Raw genomic sequence first — 15,115 nt, forward strand, 5'->3', positions numbered from 1 at the left:
GATTCACAAATAAGAAATCTTAAGCATGGTCCACTTTCTATTCAATTGCGTTTACTCTGTGGTCACGTTATTGACGTTGACAATTCGTCGTTGACTTTTTAACCGAAAGTCACAGAAAGGGGGTGTTGCCGTTAAATCAGATCAAATCTTTTCGAGAGTAATCAGTAATTATAGGTAAATTGTTTGCATTATTTGATAATTGTTTGCCTCTTGGATTTCGGTACTTTAACGTTCATTGTTTTTGTGTCGTAACCTGAAAAATTTTGTATGAAGTTAATTTGAGATATTCACATAATATCATAACGCATATTTGATATTTATTGCAATTATTAAATTATTATTTCATTTTAGAATGGATGCGTTTGGTGATAATTTTGTTGGCGAACCTGAAGTCGATCCTGCGGCTGAATTTCTGGCTCGTGAACAGGATGAGCTGGCAGGACTAGAGGATGAAATTTCTACCGTCGGCATCGCTGCGCAGGCTACCTCAGTTGCGGATGGTACCTTTTTTGTTGCATATTTTTATTGAGATTCTCCAATAAAAGGTGTAGATATAGATAAGATTTTGTACAGATGATCTTGCTGGAAATTTTGGGAACATGAAAGTGGGTCCTGGGGGAGACGCTGAAGGCAGCTTTGAAATGATTAACACAATTGGACAACCACCGAGTGAGCCACAAGCACCAGCAGTTCCTGGTAAATATAGATTATTGTATTTTATTATGCATCATTTTCAGTATACAAGATTAAATTTATTTGATTAATTGTTATACTTAGTATTTCATTATTTATTAAGCAGTTTAAATGATTTAAATTTGTTATATTTACCTATATTGAGAACTCCTTTTTTATTTCCAAGATTTCTTTGAAGACCCTCTATCACTCGATGGTGAGCATGTTAAAGATTGATTTCTTGTTGATTTTTGTGCTTTTTTTATGTGTCCCAGTGTTATGTTTCCTAATGTAAGCCTTGGTTTATACTGTGTGTGATTTAAAAATGACATGGATTTTTCAATGTTGGACTGTCAAATTTTCTGTTGATATATAATAATTTGTTTCCAAGATGTGGCACCAGTTATACAGCAAATTAAGGAAGAGCCAGAGAAGATAAAAAAGTGGAGAGAAGAACAAAAAACTCGTCTTGAACAAAAAGGTATGGAACACTATATTTGGTAATATAAATATAGAAAGGTTTTAAAGAATTTGTATAAACAATAGATATTGCAACATATGGCATGCTATTTTTCAGATGCAGAAGAAGAAAAGAAAAAGGAAGAGTGGCGAGAAGCTGCAAAAAAAGAATTGGAGGAGTGGTACAAGCATCACACTGAGACTATCAGCAAGACAAAGGCTACAAACAGGTAACAAAACAGAGCTGTAAATATATTAGTAATCTCTACTGGCGACTATACAGTGGAAAATATGTGTAATATTTTAAACTGCAGTTCTGCAGACTGATAATTCTGCAATCTAAAATATCAAAATAACATGTCATGCTTTTACGTCGAAAAATAATTGCTTAGCAGCGGATATATCAAAAAAATAAATCATGTACTGAAACAATGCTGTTTATATAATTAAAAGTTATCTAAGTCGCGTGCGCGTATCGCTTAGCGTGAACTGACATTGCTTAGCTAAAATTCTATGACGTACTTCTAACATTTGAATTAATACAGAACGTATTTGTTGGCTTGCTACGCTTCTTAGGGAATCTGCCAAGTAAGTGTTAATACAAAAAAAACTTAAAGTCTCTCAATTTGCATGAATATGTTGTCTACGTTGCTTCATGCACTCACAGACGCTAAACTTCATTTCTACTTTCATTGTTATTCATTCCTAAATTTTAATGACTTTCAATCACCCTGACGACATTAATTTACGTTCCATAGAAACGCTGAGAAACAATTTGTCGCCGAGGCAGACGAGGTCGAGCCAGGAACCGAATGGGAACGCATAGCAAAACTCTGCGACTTCAATCCCAAGTCATCTAGGACCTCCAAGGACGTTTCCAGGATGCGATCAATAATTCTTCAGTTAAAGCAAACTCCTCCCACTTCTATTAACGCTTAATGTGTTTAGTACCAAGGATTTACTCTTGGGTAAATCATTAGATAATATAAATATTAATAAAAGTGTATACATATGTATTCCGTTAAAGAACGAAGAATATAAAACTGGAGGTTATTGAGAATAAAGTTTACCCTCAAATACAAAACACGCAATATCGTAGGATGATAATTAATTACCCTGGGAATCAAATTGGTTAGATAAGATAAATATAATTTTCTTTATTTTTTAATGTATCCTGTACTCATTACTGGAGACTCGAAATTACATTTTCGAGTAGAGAGCAGTCAAGAGGTTTCATTCATAAAATTACATAGCCGTGTTTCAACATATATAAAAAAATCTGTATGAAAATATATACCTCTATACTCTTTCTTTCCTTTTCTCTCTCGTTCTCTGTTTTCTCAGCTATCTTTCGACTTGTATATGCGATGACCAAGAGCCATTCCGTTGTGCAATTGTCATTATTGACAGCTTATTAGAATCTTAGGATTTTTCGAAATGTTGAAAGCGAGGTTTATCCGGTGTCAAAAGTAATCTTCTCCTCACGAGCGTTCCCTTGTTAAATCTACAAAACAAAGCTCGATAATTTAGAGTTTCGATTTATGGAGAATGAAGACGCTTATATGTACATCAATATGTGAAATTACCGTCTTTCGTCATGGTCCATGATTACTTTCATCTCGTGTAGCCATCGATAAATATTTGGATATATTTTTTGGTTAATATCAGTCGAGATTGCATTGTAAACAGCATAATCGAGTTTCGTTGGTTCATTCCTGAAATGGAGGATAATATTTATGTGTTCTGATGATTAAATTAATGAATGAAATACCCGTCAATATATGTAGCCAATCCTTCCTCGGCAAGATACATGTCTTCATCTTCGGAGTCCTCAGTATCACTAAAAGGATCCAGAATAGGGGAAGATGGCGGTGTGAAGAATTCCTCTGAAATTATAAAATTTTAGACTTTATTGCAAATGAAGATGATTTTCACTTTCTAACTACAATTTGAAAATGTTGTGTAATTCACATCAGGCATCCTTACCTGAATCATCGTCTACATTCAGAGATTCTAATTGTTTACATAGATCTGTTTCATTGAATGGATCTGCCATATGATCTTCTAATTGTCCTTGAAAGTTTTTATCATACTTTAATAGTTCTTGATCACGTTTTAGCTCCTAAAGAAGGTGGAAATTCATACATGCTTTCCTAAATTTACACGTTATCAGATACCTACCTCGGCAATCATTATGGATTCTTTAAACCTGTTTTCCAAATATTTTTCAAGCATTTTCAAGCCTTCATTACAACGCATATCCGCAAAATCATTTATAAACGGCCAATATTCTTTCCAAGGAACTTTATACTCGCTGGCCAGATCCCTAGAGTATCCCAGAAGAAAATCGTCAGTATCAAGTTATCTTACAATGATTTCATATAATGAATTATACCTGCCAACGCGTTCCAGTCCTTTTTCTGTATCCTGAAGTCTGAGCGCAGCCACAGGACTATGCATAAATGGTTCACCTGAACAATTTTCACGACGATTTGGACCATTACAGATGATTCGCGGTGGCGTTTTCCATTTCCTACGAAATTCCATTGCCTGACTTTTAGTCATAGGTCCAGCGAACGCCTTCACTTCGAGTATGGGACTTATTGGGTCCAGTTTAAATTGCTGTGATATAAGATTCATGGTAGTTATTGGAGGTCAATCATCTTTTAGATGTACTGTAGCTGTGACTTAATCATTGATTCTCGAAACCTAACTCACTGGTGGACTCGTTGGTGAGAATGGTTCTCCTATGGAAGGCTGTAAGGTATTGTCCTCAGAACGTAATACAGGAACATAATATTGGTCCTCTAGTAAATTACGTATTTCTCTCTTCAACGTTTCGTCCTCGGAAAATCTACGGCTGCAAGTAATCTAAAAGAGAATGAAAAAGTTTTAAGTCTAGTTATAATTTCTTGTGAGAAACGTCTTTCTTCATTATACCATCGTGGGGGATCATTAAAAAAAATAAGATAAGTTGACCTGTTTACTGGAGGCCTAGCGTAATAGATATCTAATCTGCTCTATTTCTCAATATTCGAATTCACTGGTCATTTCAACCAATATAAATAATAAGCTTGCAATATGCTTTGACAAAAGTTTTTAAGCATCAAATCACTAAAATTAATTTTTTTTTTAACAAGTAACAGAAAAACTCATTTATGGGCCAGTATTTTAGTGAAGATATAAAATTGGTGTGGAAATGCTTACTTCTGCTGGTGTTTGTTGATATTTGTTACGCAGTGTTTTTACGCATTGAGGATATGAAACCAGTACACGAACGACTTCCTTCAAGCCGAATTTCGCGGCGAAGTGTAATGGGGTTTCATTGAGAAATTTATCTGGGGTGTTTAAATACAAATCCAGAAGAATTTGTGCTCTGTTTAAATAATTTTTACTTTCATCTTCACCATAAAATAGTTTTACAAATTTTGGATCACCCACTATGTTTAGAATCAGTTCACACATCTGAGGTGTCTTAGATACCTTTGCTGCCACATGCAATGCATTGTAGCGGCAACCTTCCTATAAATATTTTTAAAATTAAATTAAATAACTTTCTGTCAGGCAGGAGAAGGTAATAAATTACCAAGATATACCTGAAGAATGGCTGGGGTATCTGCACTGCTGACTAAATATCTTGGATTCTCCCATGCAATCTTACGCACTGCTTCAATATCTCCACTTTCTATTAACTTGCGAAATACAACTAAATCCTGTGGCTTTGGACCTTTAAATGTATTTGTCTTCTCTTCAGGTAATGGAAGCAATGGAACAGTTTGGGACCGTGACAATATTTGTTGATTTCCATTACGTGCAAAACTCTCAGCTTCAGCCCTCGTCTTAAATGTTTTTAGGCGTCCTTTTTTATGCTCATTTATTATTTTCAAAGCTGCAACCTTATCCACATAAACGTGTAAGCTTCCTGAAAACCCAGTAATCCCATTTACTACATATTGCATTGTCGAGGCAAATATAGAACAGGAGAAGTATATGATAAGAGTCTGTAGATTTACAAAATTACATACATTGTACGCTTACATTTTCTTATGAATCATAAAATACTTATCGTTACCTTCAACAGATTTGTTCTCTTCATCTCTTGGTATATAAACAGCATGAAAAACGGGTTCTCGTTGAGAATCTAGGTTATAATTAATTGAGGGTGTTTGGATCAGAGAATTATCTGTTTGACTCATTTTTTGTTTTCTGATTCTACTACACAACTATTTGTAAGTTCACTATAACTGTGCTCCTCGCGCAATTACTCAAAAGTTAATTACGAAACAATATCAACTTCAGTTTACAACATTGTCCTTTATAGACGTTTTTAAACTGTCAAAATGTCATGCCGCGCTCGACACGCGTTCCAAAACGTCAAAATATTCGATTCGCTATTTTCCCGCTTCAAAACATCATCACACAAAAAAAGATAAGAAGTCAAAACATGTTTCTCCATGAAGCAGGATAACAGTCAAACATAATCTTGCGTATCAGGATACGCAGGTTATTAAATGAATATTTGAGATTCTTTTACTAAGGACACCAGGTAACATTCACAAATCCTCGCAAATGCCCATCGCCATATTGTTTTTCAATGGTGCTGCAAAGTTTGAATGTGTCATGTAAAAACTATCTAAAAGTTAACATATAAATGCAAAAAGAGTCATGAGTCGTCTAATAAGGCATTATTAAATATTTGTGAACTTAAAATAAATTCCTAACATTGATTTTCTTGAATTCTTATGTTTCTCTTATTGCATTGTAAAATAGCTCCGGTAAAATCAGTATTTCCCTCTGCCATCTTATTCGTCGCACGGGCGTCGTGCCACTTACACCGAGTGTAGAATTTCCGAACGCGTAGTGGGCGGAGCCTGAACCACACCATCTCAAGTTAGCCAATGGTGATAAAACAGATTATCTAATTCTTGAACGTCACAGCGTTTTATTATTTCACTTTGTTTTTGACGTGCTTTGATTTGCTTTTATAGTGATTAAACCAGTGGTCACATTGAAAAACAGCTGTTCCCTGCGAGTCAGTGTTCCTGCAAGTGAGCTGGAGTAAACATCGTAGAAAAAACCAAGAATTGACAAAAATATCTGTCAGTTCGTCAATTACATTGAAGTTAACCTACGAATAAAATTTTTCATCTATATTTCAAAGTCTTCTGAAACACGAAGAAACGAATCAACCGATTTTCTTGGTGCAAAAGATTCATCCCTACTCAGGATCTAAAAGAGAACACCATGAACCTCTCCTTTGCAGGATGTGGCTTCCTGGGCATCTATCATGTTGGTGTTGCTGTATGCTTCAAGAAATATGCTCCGCACCTTCTCCTAGACAAGATCTCTGGAGCTTCAGCCGGTGCTATCGCGGCCTGTTGCCTTCTTTGCGATCTTCCCCTCGGTGAGTGAACTCCTTTGTTTACCAGGCTTTTACAATTACATACAGGCAATCTCGGCTTACGACGTTCGACGTAAAGGATTACGCAGAATTTTGTTGAGTATGTGAGAGAGAATGAGAAAAAATAGGATGAGACCACAGGAGATAAATGCTTGCTGATATTCTTGGAATGAAGAGTTATCCTTGTCGCTCGTATTAGCTTATTTATTTACATACATTGCCTACTCATACTGTATTAAGTATGTGTGGTTTAATACATAACTAAATACAGTAGATATTTTCATTTGCAGTTGTTCTACTATAGCTCAGATAATGATAAGTAAAACTTGTGAATTCCAATGTGTCTTATGTTTCATTGAGCATGTTGATTATTATACTGACCTTTCCACGATTATTATCATTCAGTAAACCTAATAAGATTAAAAAAAAAAAATATTCACATGTGAAAAAAATTCTGCATACTTTTATTTAGATATCTTTGCATATTTGTAGCCTGAATTTCCTGTCTTTAATAATTGTATACATACAACGAGTTCAATAGAAGCAAAGAAAAGTCCAATGATGTTACCATAAATATGCCAGGCTGACAGCATTGACGAATGTTGACTTTAACCAAACATTAAAATGCATATTATCCATAGAAAGGAAATGGCTATAGTAGCTGTATATTGCAAGTATTTTTTACATTTGCAGAAAAATATTATATAATGCAAAACTTAATGAACGTTAAGTCACAAATAGTTTGCTTCTAAAGATAATATTTACACTGTTCCTCATGTGAATACTTACTTTCACATATTTCTGATAAAATCAATGAAACAACTAATCATACACTGTATAGAAGAATTTCTTAAATGCTTGGCCACCCACCATCTTCTAGTTTGCACTAACAGCATCTGTAACCCTTGCAACCCTTGATGCTGATTACGCAGTACGATATATGAAAGTTCAATTAATAACATATTATAAATACTATAATTTATTCTAATAAATTTGATGCATTTCTTAACTAAGCAATCATCTTTATTTACAGTATTTGCCGTTTTCTGGCTAATCGCACTATTTGCATAACAGCATGAGATCTCATCACATTAAATAAGGAAATGAATCACGTCAAAGCTTTGTTGAAGCGTGAAGGTCGTTCCTTGTCGCTTATCAGCCTGGAAATGAAATAGTAAAAAAAAACAATTTGCAATGGACGCACGAGAATGCTCCTCGTCTGACGCGTTTACTTTGTTTAATAAAGCACCATTAACGTATTACAACACAGCGTCATAAAATCAGTAGATACTGACTACACCCAGAGCAAAAATTAATTTTTTTCATATATGGTCCAAGCAGCTTATTTCATTGTTCCTTATTGGTTATGGGCTTTGAACTGCTTTTTCATGCAATAAGAATTACGCTTCAACTTAATTATCATGTTTGTAATTAAGAGTGTGATTAGTAAATCATGCAAAAACTGATGAAAATTATTTTCTCAGCACACAAATTTATAAAAGTTTGAACCGCTAAACGTTATTTCACTTACCGTTAATCATTAATTTCATTTTTATACAATGAAACGCTAATTATACAACTTAAGCTACTCATTAGTGAATGCTACTCATTATGTAATTCTGCTTAATGGATATTACTCAATGTTTATTTACTTTATTACGAAAGTGCTTTTATGTTGGAACTATGTTTACGCAAGGCGAAAATTTGTATTGAGGATTGAACACGCATTTTCAAACTTTTCCTCTTTTTTTTTGTATTCTCTATCACCCACTTATAAATTTATATCTCTCTACGCGCTTGCAATTGTCTTCCTTCGTGACCCCTTACGTGATAACGAATTGATTAGCCTTAACTGATAAGGGATTTCTTTATCTGTTTGTGACAACAGTTACTATTACCTTATTTTCAGGACAATAGTTGTCATTCTGAAAACTGTTAGACTACAGTACATTGGATTTCCTTTTTTAATAATCGTCTAAATTCTTTGTACTGCATCCGGAATTATAATCTACGTTGACGTAGATGGTAGTTTATATATATTAAGGCTGAGCAACAGGAAATCGTTTCATTTGCAGACAAAGAGTATTTCTCGGACAAAGTAAAAAGATTTTTAATGATTTGCGTGATCTCTATTAACTATTTGAGTGACCGAGATACGAGCAAATTTCTATTATTTATTAAGCTTCGTTGAGTCAATCCTTGAGTCACTTGACTAACGCTTATCATTTTTAGATTAATGTCTAAAGTCTGAAAAAGAATAAATCTTTTGTTTTCAAGTGTGAAGCAGGTGCGGGCACACACTCTTTTATGACAGCTTATAATAGCATTTTGTTATCATATTCTGCTTCTTTATTTCTATTTTATTATTTCCCTATTTATGCCAACAAACACAAATTCTACATTCAAGAACAATGAAAAATTATATGACGTAGTTAAAAAAATTAATTAAATTAATACACCCGACTGTTCAGTCATTGTACTAAAGAGTTAAAAGATCATTCACGTTTTTATAGTTATTTAATTGATCACTTTACAATTGATATAATCGACCGATAAGATTAATTGACTTTTATAAGGATATAGTAATGTGGTATCTGTCGTAAATTCGTAAAGCCTATAGTCTTAAAGAAAGATGCCATCGTTTCAGCGATGACGGATTCACTTGTAGTATTTCTTTTTTTGTATTATACGTAGCAGGTACACTTAGACTTTGTATTCTTGTACCTTGACTCGTGCGTAATAGCTGGTTATGTCAATTAGCAACTGTCAGTCTAGTCTTTGTTAAATAATCTTATTGATAGATGTTTGACAGGAATTGAATGGTTGAACGCAATAAAATTCTATAGCTAATGAGTGAAATGTACTGCTAGATAACATTGACTATCAATCATACATACATGAATCTTATTGTTAGTAAGATTTTCTTTTTTAAATTACAGGTGAAATCACCAGCAACGTTTTGAGAGTCGCCAAGGAAGCACGTCAAAGAACATTGGGACCTTTTAGTCCATCATTCAACGTTCAAAAAGTACTTTTGGAGGGCTTAGAACAAGTAATTCACATAATCTTTCATTACATTCGTCGAGTATCTTGAATGTAATTAATTAATACTTGAGAGTACTATCATTAATTATATTACAGTTCCTTCCGGAGGATGCACATCTTCGAGTCAATGGTAAACTTCACGTATCACTCACAAGAGTGTACGATGGAAAAAATGTTATTGTATCTCAGTTTACCTCGAAGGAAGACCTGTTGCAGGTACCAAATGAATATGCATTATAATAATTTTACTGTTGAAACAATAGCACATATTAAATATTCTTATTTGAAAGTTATATTCTTTTAAATTCTGTGAAGGCACTTCTGGCCAGTTCGTTTATTCCAATATTCTCGGGTTTACTGCCGCCCAGATTTCATGGAATTCGCTACATGGATGGCGGATTTAGCGACAATCTACCGACTCTCGATGAGAATACAGTAACAGTTAGTCCTTTTTGTGGTGAGAGCGATATCTGCCCAAGAGACGTTTCTTCGCAACTCTTTCACGTGAGTATTTAACGTAGAAGCTAATAAACAGAAATGATTTTACCATGCTAAAAATGATTTTGGAGTATATTGAATTATGTTTTCTCTCATTATTCTTTCCAGGTTAATTTTGCGAATACCAGTATAGAGCTTTCTAAACAAAATATCTACAGATTCGTTAGAATACTGTTTCCTCCAAATCCTGAGGTACGCTTCCTCAAATGCTTATTTCTTTTTAGTAAGCACTTGTTTTTTTCTTAACTGAATTTTCTTATGTCTTATCTTTCAGATACTGTCAAACATGTGCAAACAAGGGTTTGACGATGCTCTTAGATTTCTACACAGAAACAACCTTATTAATTGCACAAGATGTCTCGCAGTACAGTCAACCTTCGTTGTATCCGAGACTCTTGACGACAGTATGGAGTATGATCCTGAGTGTCTTGAGTGTAAAATTCACAGACAGGTAAATAACGCGATTTTACAAAAATGGTATCCCCCTCACTCTTTATTAGAAAACAGAATTTCATTAATCTTTTTCTTTCAGGAAGCACTGGTGGCCAACTTACCAGAGACTGTCATGACAATATTTCAGGATGCCATTGACTCAGCAAATAAAGGCCTTATCAATTGGCTCTTTAAACATAAAAGTGTAAAGCTTCTTTCACTTCTCAGTCTGCCGTATACACTGCCTGCCGATGTAGTGTACGCCACATTTACGAAGTAAGTAGTTTCTGCTAGAAATAGATTTCTGTTTCTTTTTTTTCCCCTTTTATTATTCTACTTGGCGCCATGGCTTCGATACTCCTTAACAGCAGCTTGCAATTAACACAGCACAAGTGACTTTTGCGAGATTGAAAAGTAATCTTATTTAAACATTTGATCGTACAAAATGACATTGCAGGTTTTCAACCTCACAAAACTCGACACGTGCATGCATTACTAATATAACTTCTTTCTTTCGCTCGCATGTGTATACAGTCTCACCGTAAACATTTATTTAATAATCTTGTACTAATTATGCGTTTTCCATGGCGCACAGACGAATCACCACGGCAGTCACAACTCATGTAACCCCATGAAAAATCTTATTTGCCATTACTGGCACTGTGTACTAAAGAAACACATTAGAAAATCGAAACATTAGAAATTATCTGTTTACTATTTGCATACTAAGAAATCTATGTTATCGGGATAGACAATGTCGATTCTTATGAGCTCAAATTACACTCTGTTCGACGTTGTTAAATAAGCTTTTAACGATTAACTTGATTCTACTTTCTTATGTCGTGGTGATTTTGTTTCTCTATCATTGCAAAGACTTAGTTTTATTTGCTTCATCTTCGCACTAAATACTTTTATATCTAACTTCGAGCATGTGGTTGGTGTAGCTTGATTGATAACAAGGTAGAGACGCGTACCTTGGAATACAAAGTAATTGGAAATGCTCTTCGTACTCCCCAGCAGGCGATCGCTTGCGCTAAGCACTTGGCATCACCCTCGGGGTAAGCAAAGCTCTGTGGATACATTGCAGTATCTTTCTTTTCTTTAAATTTTATACTCTCTTTTTATTCCTATTTTCTTTTTTTTTCTTCTTTTTAGTCTGCGCAGTCGTTATATATATATTTGTTGAATGTACACCGGGTCGATTGCATTTATTTTTATTATATTATATTGGCGGCGCATATGACTGAACGATTCTAAAATTATACATTGACTTTTTTACTCGCTACGTTTCATCTTCAACTTTATCTTCCAGACTGAGACAGATGACTCGTATAATTTGATAAGAGGCTGATATTGATTATGCATTTAACGGAATTTTCAAGGGCATTAAAAGCATAGCAATACGCCAGTGCAGTGAACAATTTTTTTTGTCCAACAGTTTGAAAAAACTGATTAGATTATTACTACACATTTTTTGGACTGTATTGACTTCTTCTTATTGTCTTTATTCCAATTTTTTTTTATTTCACTGTATGTTGCATACTTTGATCAAGTTTAAATGGTTTGATTGTTATTATTGTTTAGCAAGGCGAATTTGCTTCTATCATTTGCTGTGCTTTGTTATCTTTTCATCTATCCCTCACTTTCATAATTAAATTATACATCCTTTTTGTTATTGTACCTGCTGGGGGTGTATCGTTATTGCCAATGTCCATAAGTATAAGCGATTTACAACAGTCATAAATTAATGAAATATTAATTCAATTTTTATTTTGCATTTTGATTGTGTTCAGGTGCATATTGAATGCTCCTAAGTTGCGAAAGAACTTTTTGGAGATAAGCCGATACTTTCTGGAACAGCTGTCTGTACTTTTCCCTGGTATTAACGTTTATTATCAGCCGATGCCGCAAACGATCAAGTGTCAATTGGCCATCACCGAGTATGGCTCCAGTAAGTCCTTCAAATTCTTAATTGAAGTGCGATAACCACTTCATATTTGATTAATTAATTAAACCTTAATATCTTTATGACTATTGATTTATTCCCTTTACAGATATATACAATATCGAAGCCACTGAGGATCCATACAGAAAGCAGAAGACGAACCTTAATTTGACCCTTCAGTATAACGAATTGTGAGTGTATAAATTCAAGGAGGACAAACCCCAATTGTTGCATCAATTAATAGCGTTTATATTTTCCTATATTCTTTTTTTTCAGACAAAAATACAGAAAGGAATCGAACTGCGTAATAAATATGTCAGATTTACCATCTGTGGACGATACATTTGAAAATATACTTAAGGTACTTATATCTTCAAATGTCTAATTCGCAAAGCTTTTCGTCCTGATAATCATCTGTTTCCATTCTGTGTGCAGGTCACGTCTGATCACGAAGCTCTGATGGCTTATTATTACATGGACGATAATAACAAAGTACAGGTTACGGAGATATTCGATGTGACAGACACTGAAAAGCACGCGCTATTTTCGCCTGAGGAAGTCGAGACCAACATGAAGCTTCAGTTTGATGATTGGGACGAGCCAACGTGGCTTTCTCAGCATACATTTGCCGATGGTTAGTTCTTTTTTAAATATAACTTATAGGATTTTAATATCCTCTTATGAACAATAAGAAAATACATATTATTCGTAGTTGTCACGGAGTCCCTATACACTGACGATCATCAGAGAAGCATGGACGATTTGTCAGATATATCCTTGGAGGATGATGTCTTGGACGGTTCCAATATATTTTCCGATCCGGAAAGCGAATGGGGGATGGATAAGCCACATGAACTTTTAACTCCAGTGAATGTGACGACACCAGACAGTCGACCTGAGGTCGATCAGCCGTCGCTTGTCAGTTCATAAGGAATTACGAAACAGCTTACTAATTGGTAATTTAACAGATACGTGTTTGACGATGAAATATCATTGAGTCAATTCACTTCGGTGCTCGGTTCGATAATAATTTTTCTTAAGAAGTTATCTTCGGCGTCTCCTGGAAAAGACACTGGAGATTTAAAAAAGAATGCCAACCTTCTTTTACCTCTTTGTAGAGGTCCTCCTCGATTTCAGTCATTATTACGAGATCTCTAAGATGCTCCGCTGTGAGATAAAAATGTGGATATTCCCTCGAGCTTGAAAAAGTATGCAATTGCTTATCGGTTTTATTTAACCTTATTATCATTCCTCAAGGTACTAGCATGATGTTTTCAGTTGCATTTCGCACAGTACAATGATGCCATATATTAATTTAATTATCTTGATTAGTTTTAATGCTTTCTTCCTCTCTATTCTTTCTCTCTCTCTCTCCCCTATTATTCTATGATTTCACTGTGTTTCTGCTGTCAAGTAAAATCAATTAAAAATCAATGAATAAGGATTGCCTCTTTTTTCAAATCTCTAGGCACTAATTATTATAATTTAATTATTAAGTAGTTACCTATAATTAAGCACAATGTTTGCAGCATTGAAAAGCTTTCGCGAGTCATATTACTAACTACGTAGTTGAATATTTATTTGATCGTTAACTTATTGTTTCTCTTGTCTCTCTAAAGGAAGCTTAGTTGAGGTGATTCCCATAGAATGGTTTTCAATGTGATGTAATAAGTAAGAAGTATATAAAGAGCAATAGAAATGCATTTATATAAGGGAGACACGAACTAATGTGAAGCTGGTACTATCGCGGGGACTTGTGTAATACAAATAACACTAAGTTACTAAGAATTCCTTAAAGCTTCTACCTGCGCATATTAAACTGAGAATTGCAATTAATTATATTGACCGAAAAACAATGGAAATACGTCGTGAAATTATTCGACTGCGCCTAAAATTCGCCTGGCAATATGAAAAGAGACGGCGTTTAAGTATTAACGAGACGAGTGGATGAGGTAGAAAAAGAAGTATGTATACATATTATACCGGGATAACGAAGAAAAAAGAAAAATTGTTTTGCAGCCACTCTTGATTAATCTTGCCATATATATGTATATGTGTATATATATACATTTTGTATTTATTGTTAATATAGAGGTTAATAACGCGTGGCCGATAAGCTATTTTAAATAATTACCTGATTCTCTTATTTAAAAACTCGAGCGTATCGTGACAATGGTCTGCCAGGCGAGCTATGGAATTTATTATAAAATTGTTAGGTTACGTTTTTCTTTGATTAATTAATTAAACGCTTTCTTCATTCGTTTAATTGGTTAATCGTCTTGCGCTATGTTAATATTAAAAATACTACTTTCTATTTAACGCTTGCAAATGCTCGGTACTTATTTACTACTGTTTAGTTAGGCGATTCGATAAGTACAAGGTATTGTGCAGAAACGTTCCAGTAATTTATATGAAATAAATATATATAAATTATATAAATATATACATATATATATGTACGTATACATATGTTATTTTACATATAGTATACACAGTCAATTCAAATCACGAGAGACTATTTACTTGTTACTAAAAGTGTATTTTGAAAATATTTTATGAGAATACAAATGGTGATATAACTTTTACAATAAATAATCACAGTCATTATTTTACCCATTCAATGAATGAAAAATCCCGTCGAATCGATAAAGATTTGTAGAGAA

General features: G+C 34.2%; 3 protein-coding genes across 11 annotated transcripts; 2 read left to right on the forward strand and 1 right to left on the reverse strand.

Annotated features, from left to right (window-relative positions):
* Positions 1 to 15: 15 nt before the first annotated feature.
* On the forward strand, positions 16 to 2,222 carry LOC107268534 (clathrin light chain). Of its 4 annotated transcripts, XM_015741398.2 has the most exons (8): positions 16 to 174; positions 352 to 500; positions 574 to 696; positions 860 to 889; positions 1,064 to 1,153; positions 1,250 to 1,361; positions 1,708 to 1,719; positions 1,890 to 2,222. In XM_015741398.2, exons 2-8 carry the CDS (start codon positions 353 to 355, stop codon positions 2,068 to 2,070), a joined length of 696 nt encoding a protein of 231 aa, XP_015596884.1. In that variant the 5' UTR covers positions 16 to 174; position 352; the 3' UTR covers positions 2,071 to 2,222. The 4 variants fall into 4 exon arrangements, with proteins under 4 accessions (XP_015596884.1, XP_015596885.1, XP_015596886.1 ...); XM_015741399.2 differs by lacking the exon at positions 1,708 to 1,719; XM_015741400.2 differs by lacking the exon at positions 860 to 889.
* A 37-nt stretch (positions 2,223 to 2,259) lies between these two features.
* On the reverse strand, positions 2,260 to 5,697 carry LOC107268532 (ankyrin repeat and LEM domain-containing protein 2). 3 transcript variants are annotated; one of them, XM_025085836.1, is made up of 10 exons: positions 5,204 to 5,697; positions 4,728 to 5,077; positions 4,339 to 4,653; positions 3,850 to 4,002; positions 3,527 to 3,753; positions 3,313 to 3,457; positions 3,118 to 3,253; positions 2,903 to 3,017; positions 2,718 to 2,846; positions 2,260 to 2,635 (listed from the first exon to the last, which is right to left on the reverse strand). In XM_025085836.1, the coding sequence occupies exons 1-10, from the start codon at positions 5,325 to 5,327 to the stop codon at positions 2,554 to 2,556; spliced, it is 1,776 nt and encodes a 591-aa protein (XP_024941604.1). In that variant the 5' UTR covers positions 5,328 to 5,697; the 3' UTR covers positions 2,260 to 2,553. The 3 variants fall into 3 exon arrangements, with proteins under 3 accessions (XP_024941604.1, XP_015596881.1, XP_024941605.1); XM_015741395.2 differs by having other exon boundaries at positions 2,305 to 2,635; positions 4,728 to 5,053; positions 5,204 to 5,644; XM_025085837.1 differs by lacking the exons at positions 2,260 to 2,635; positions 2,718 to 2,846 and having other exon boundaries at positions 2,899 to 3,038.
* Positions 5,698 to 5,901: 204 nt separating this feature from the next.
* LOC107268531 (patatin-like phospholipase domain-containing protein 3) lies at positions 5,902 to 15,044 on the forward strand. 4 transcript variants are annotated; one of them, XM_015741393.2, is made up of 14 exons: positions 5,902 to 6,032; positions 6,120 to 6,535; positions 9,472 to 9,584; positions 9,674 to 9,793; positions 9,893 to 10,081; positions 10,184 to 10,267; positions 10,350 to 10,526; positions 10,608 to 10,783; positions 11,452 to 11,565; positions 12,301 to 12,458; positions 12,562 to 12,643; positions 12,729 to 12,813; positions 12,888 to 13,086; positions 13,165 to 15,044. In XM_015741393.2, exons 2-14 carry the CDS (start codon positions 6,376 to 6,378, stop codon positions 13,380 to 13,382), a joined length of 1,875 nt encoding a protein of 624 aa, XP_015596879.1. In that variant the 5' UTR covers positions 5,902 to 6,032; positions 6,120 to 6,375; the 3' UTR covers positions 13,383 to 15,044. The 4 variants fall into 4 exon arrangements, with proteins under 4 accessions (XP_015596879.1, XP_024941602.1, XP_024941601.1 ...); XM_025085834.1 differs by lacking the exon at positions 5,902 to 6,032 and having other exon boundaries at positions 6,067 to 6,535; positions 9,472 to 9,560; XM_025085833.1 differs by lacking the exon at positions 5,902 to 6,032 and having other exon boundaries at positions 6,069 to 6,535.
* Positions 15,045 to 15,115: the final 71 nt, after the last annotated feature.

The sequence above is a fragment of the Cephus cinctus genome, unplaced genomic scaffold (genome assembly GCF_000341935.2).
Source record: "Cephus cinctus unplaced genomic scaffold, Ccin1 Ccin1_scaffold0564, whole genome shotgun sequence".
NCBI lineage: Eukaryota > Metazoa > Arthropoda > Insecta > Hymenoptera > Cephidae > Cephus > Cephus cinctus.

Bases quoted from the DNA above. Each gene is read 5' to 3' on its own strand.
- LOC107268534 (XM_015741398.2), top strand. From the start codon at position 353: ATGGATGCGTTTGGTGATAATTTTGTTGGCGAACCTGAAGTCGATCCT. The intron at 697-859 runs GTAAATATAGAT...TTTATTTCCAAG, and splicing joins ACAAGCACCAGCAGTTCCTG to ATTTCTTTGAAGACCCTCTA. The intron at 890-1,063 runs GTGAGCATGTTA...TTTGTTTCCAAG, and splicing joins AGACCCTCTATCACTCGATG to ATGTGGCACCAGTTATACAG.
- LOC107268532 (XM_025085836.1), bottom strand. From the start codon at position 5,327: ATGAGTCAAACAGATAATTCTCTGATCCAAACACCCTCAATTAATTAT. The intron at 5,078-5,203 runs GTAACGATAAGT...TGCAATATGTAG, and splicing joins AGAGAACAAATCTGTTGAAG to TAAATGGGATTACTGGGTTT. The intron at 3,458-3,526 runs GTATAATTCATT...GGGATACTCTAG, and splicing joins GGACTGGAACGCGTTGGCAG to GGATCTGGCCAGCGAGTATA.
- LOC107268531 (XM_015741393.2), top strand. From the start codon at position 6,376: ATGAACCTCTCCTTTGCAGGATGTGGCTTCCTGGGCATCTATCATGTT. The intron at 6,536-9,471 runs GTGAGTGAACTC...TTTAAATTACAG, and splicing joins TCTTTGCGATCTTCCCCTCG to GTGAAATCACCAGCAACGTT. The intron at 9,794-9,892 runs GTACCAAATGAA...AATTCTGTGAAG, and splicing joins CGAAGGAAGACCTGTTGCAG to GCACTTCTGGCCAGTTCGTT.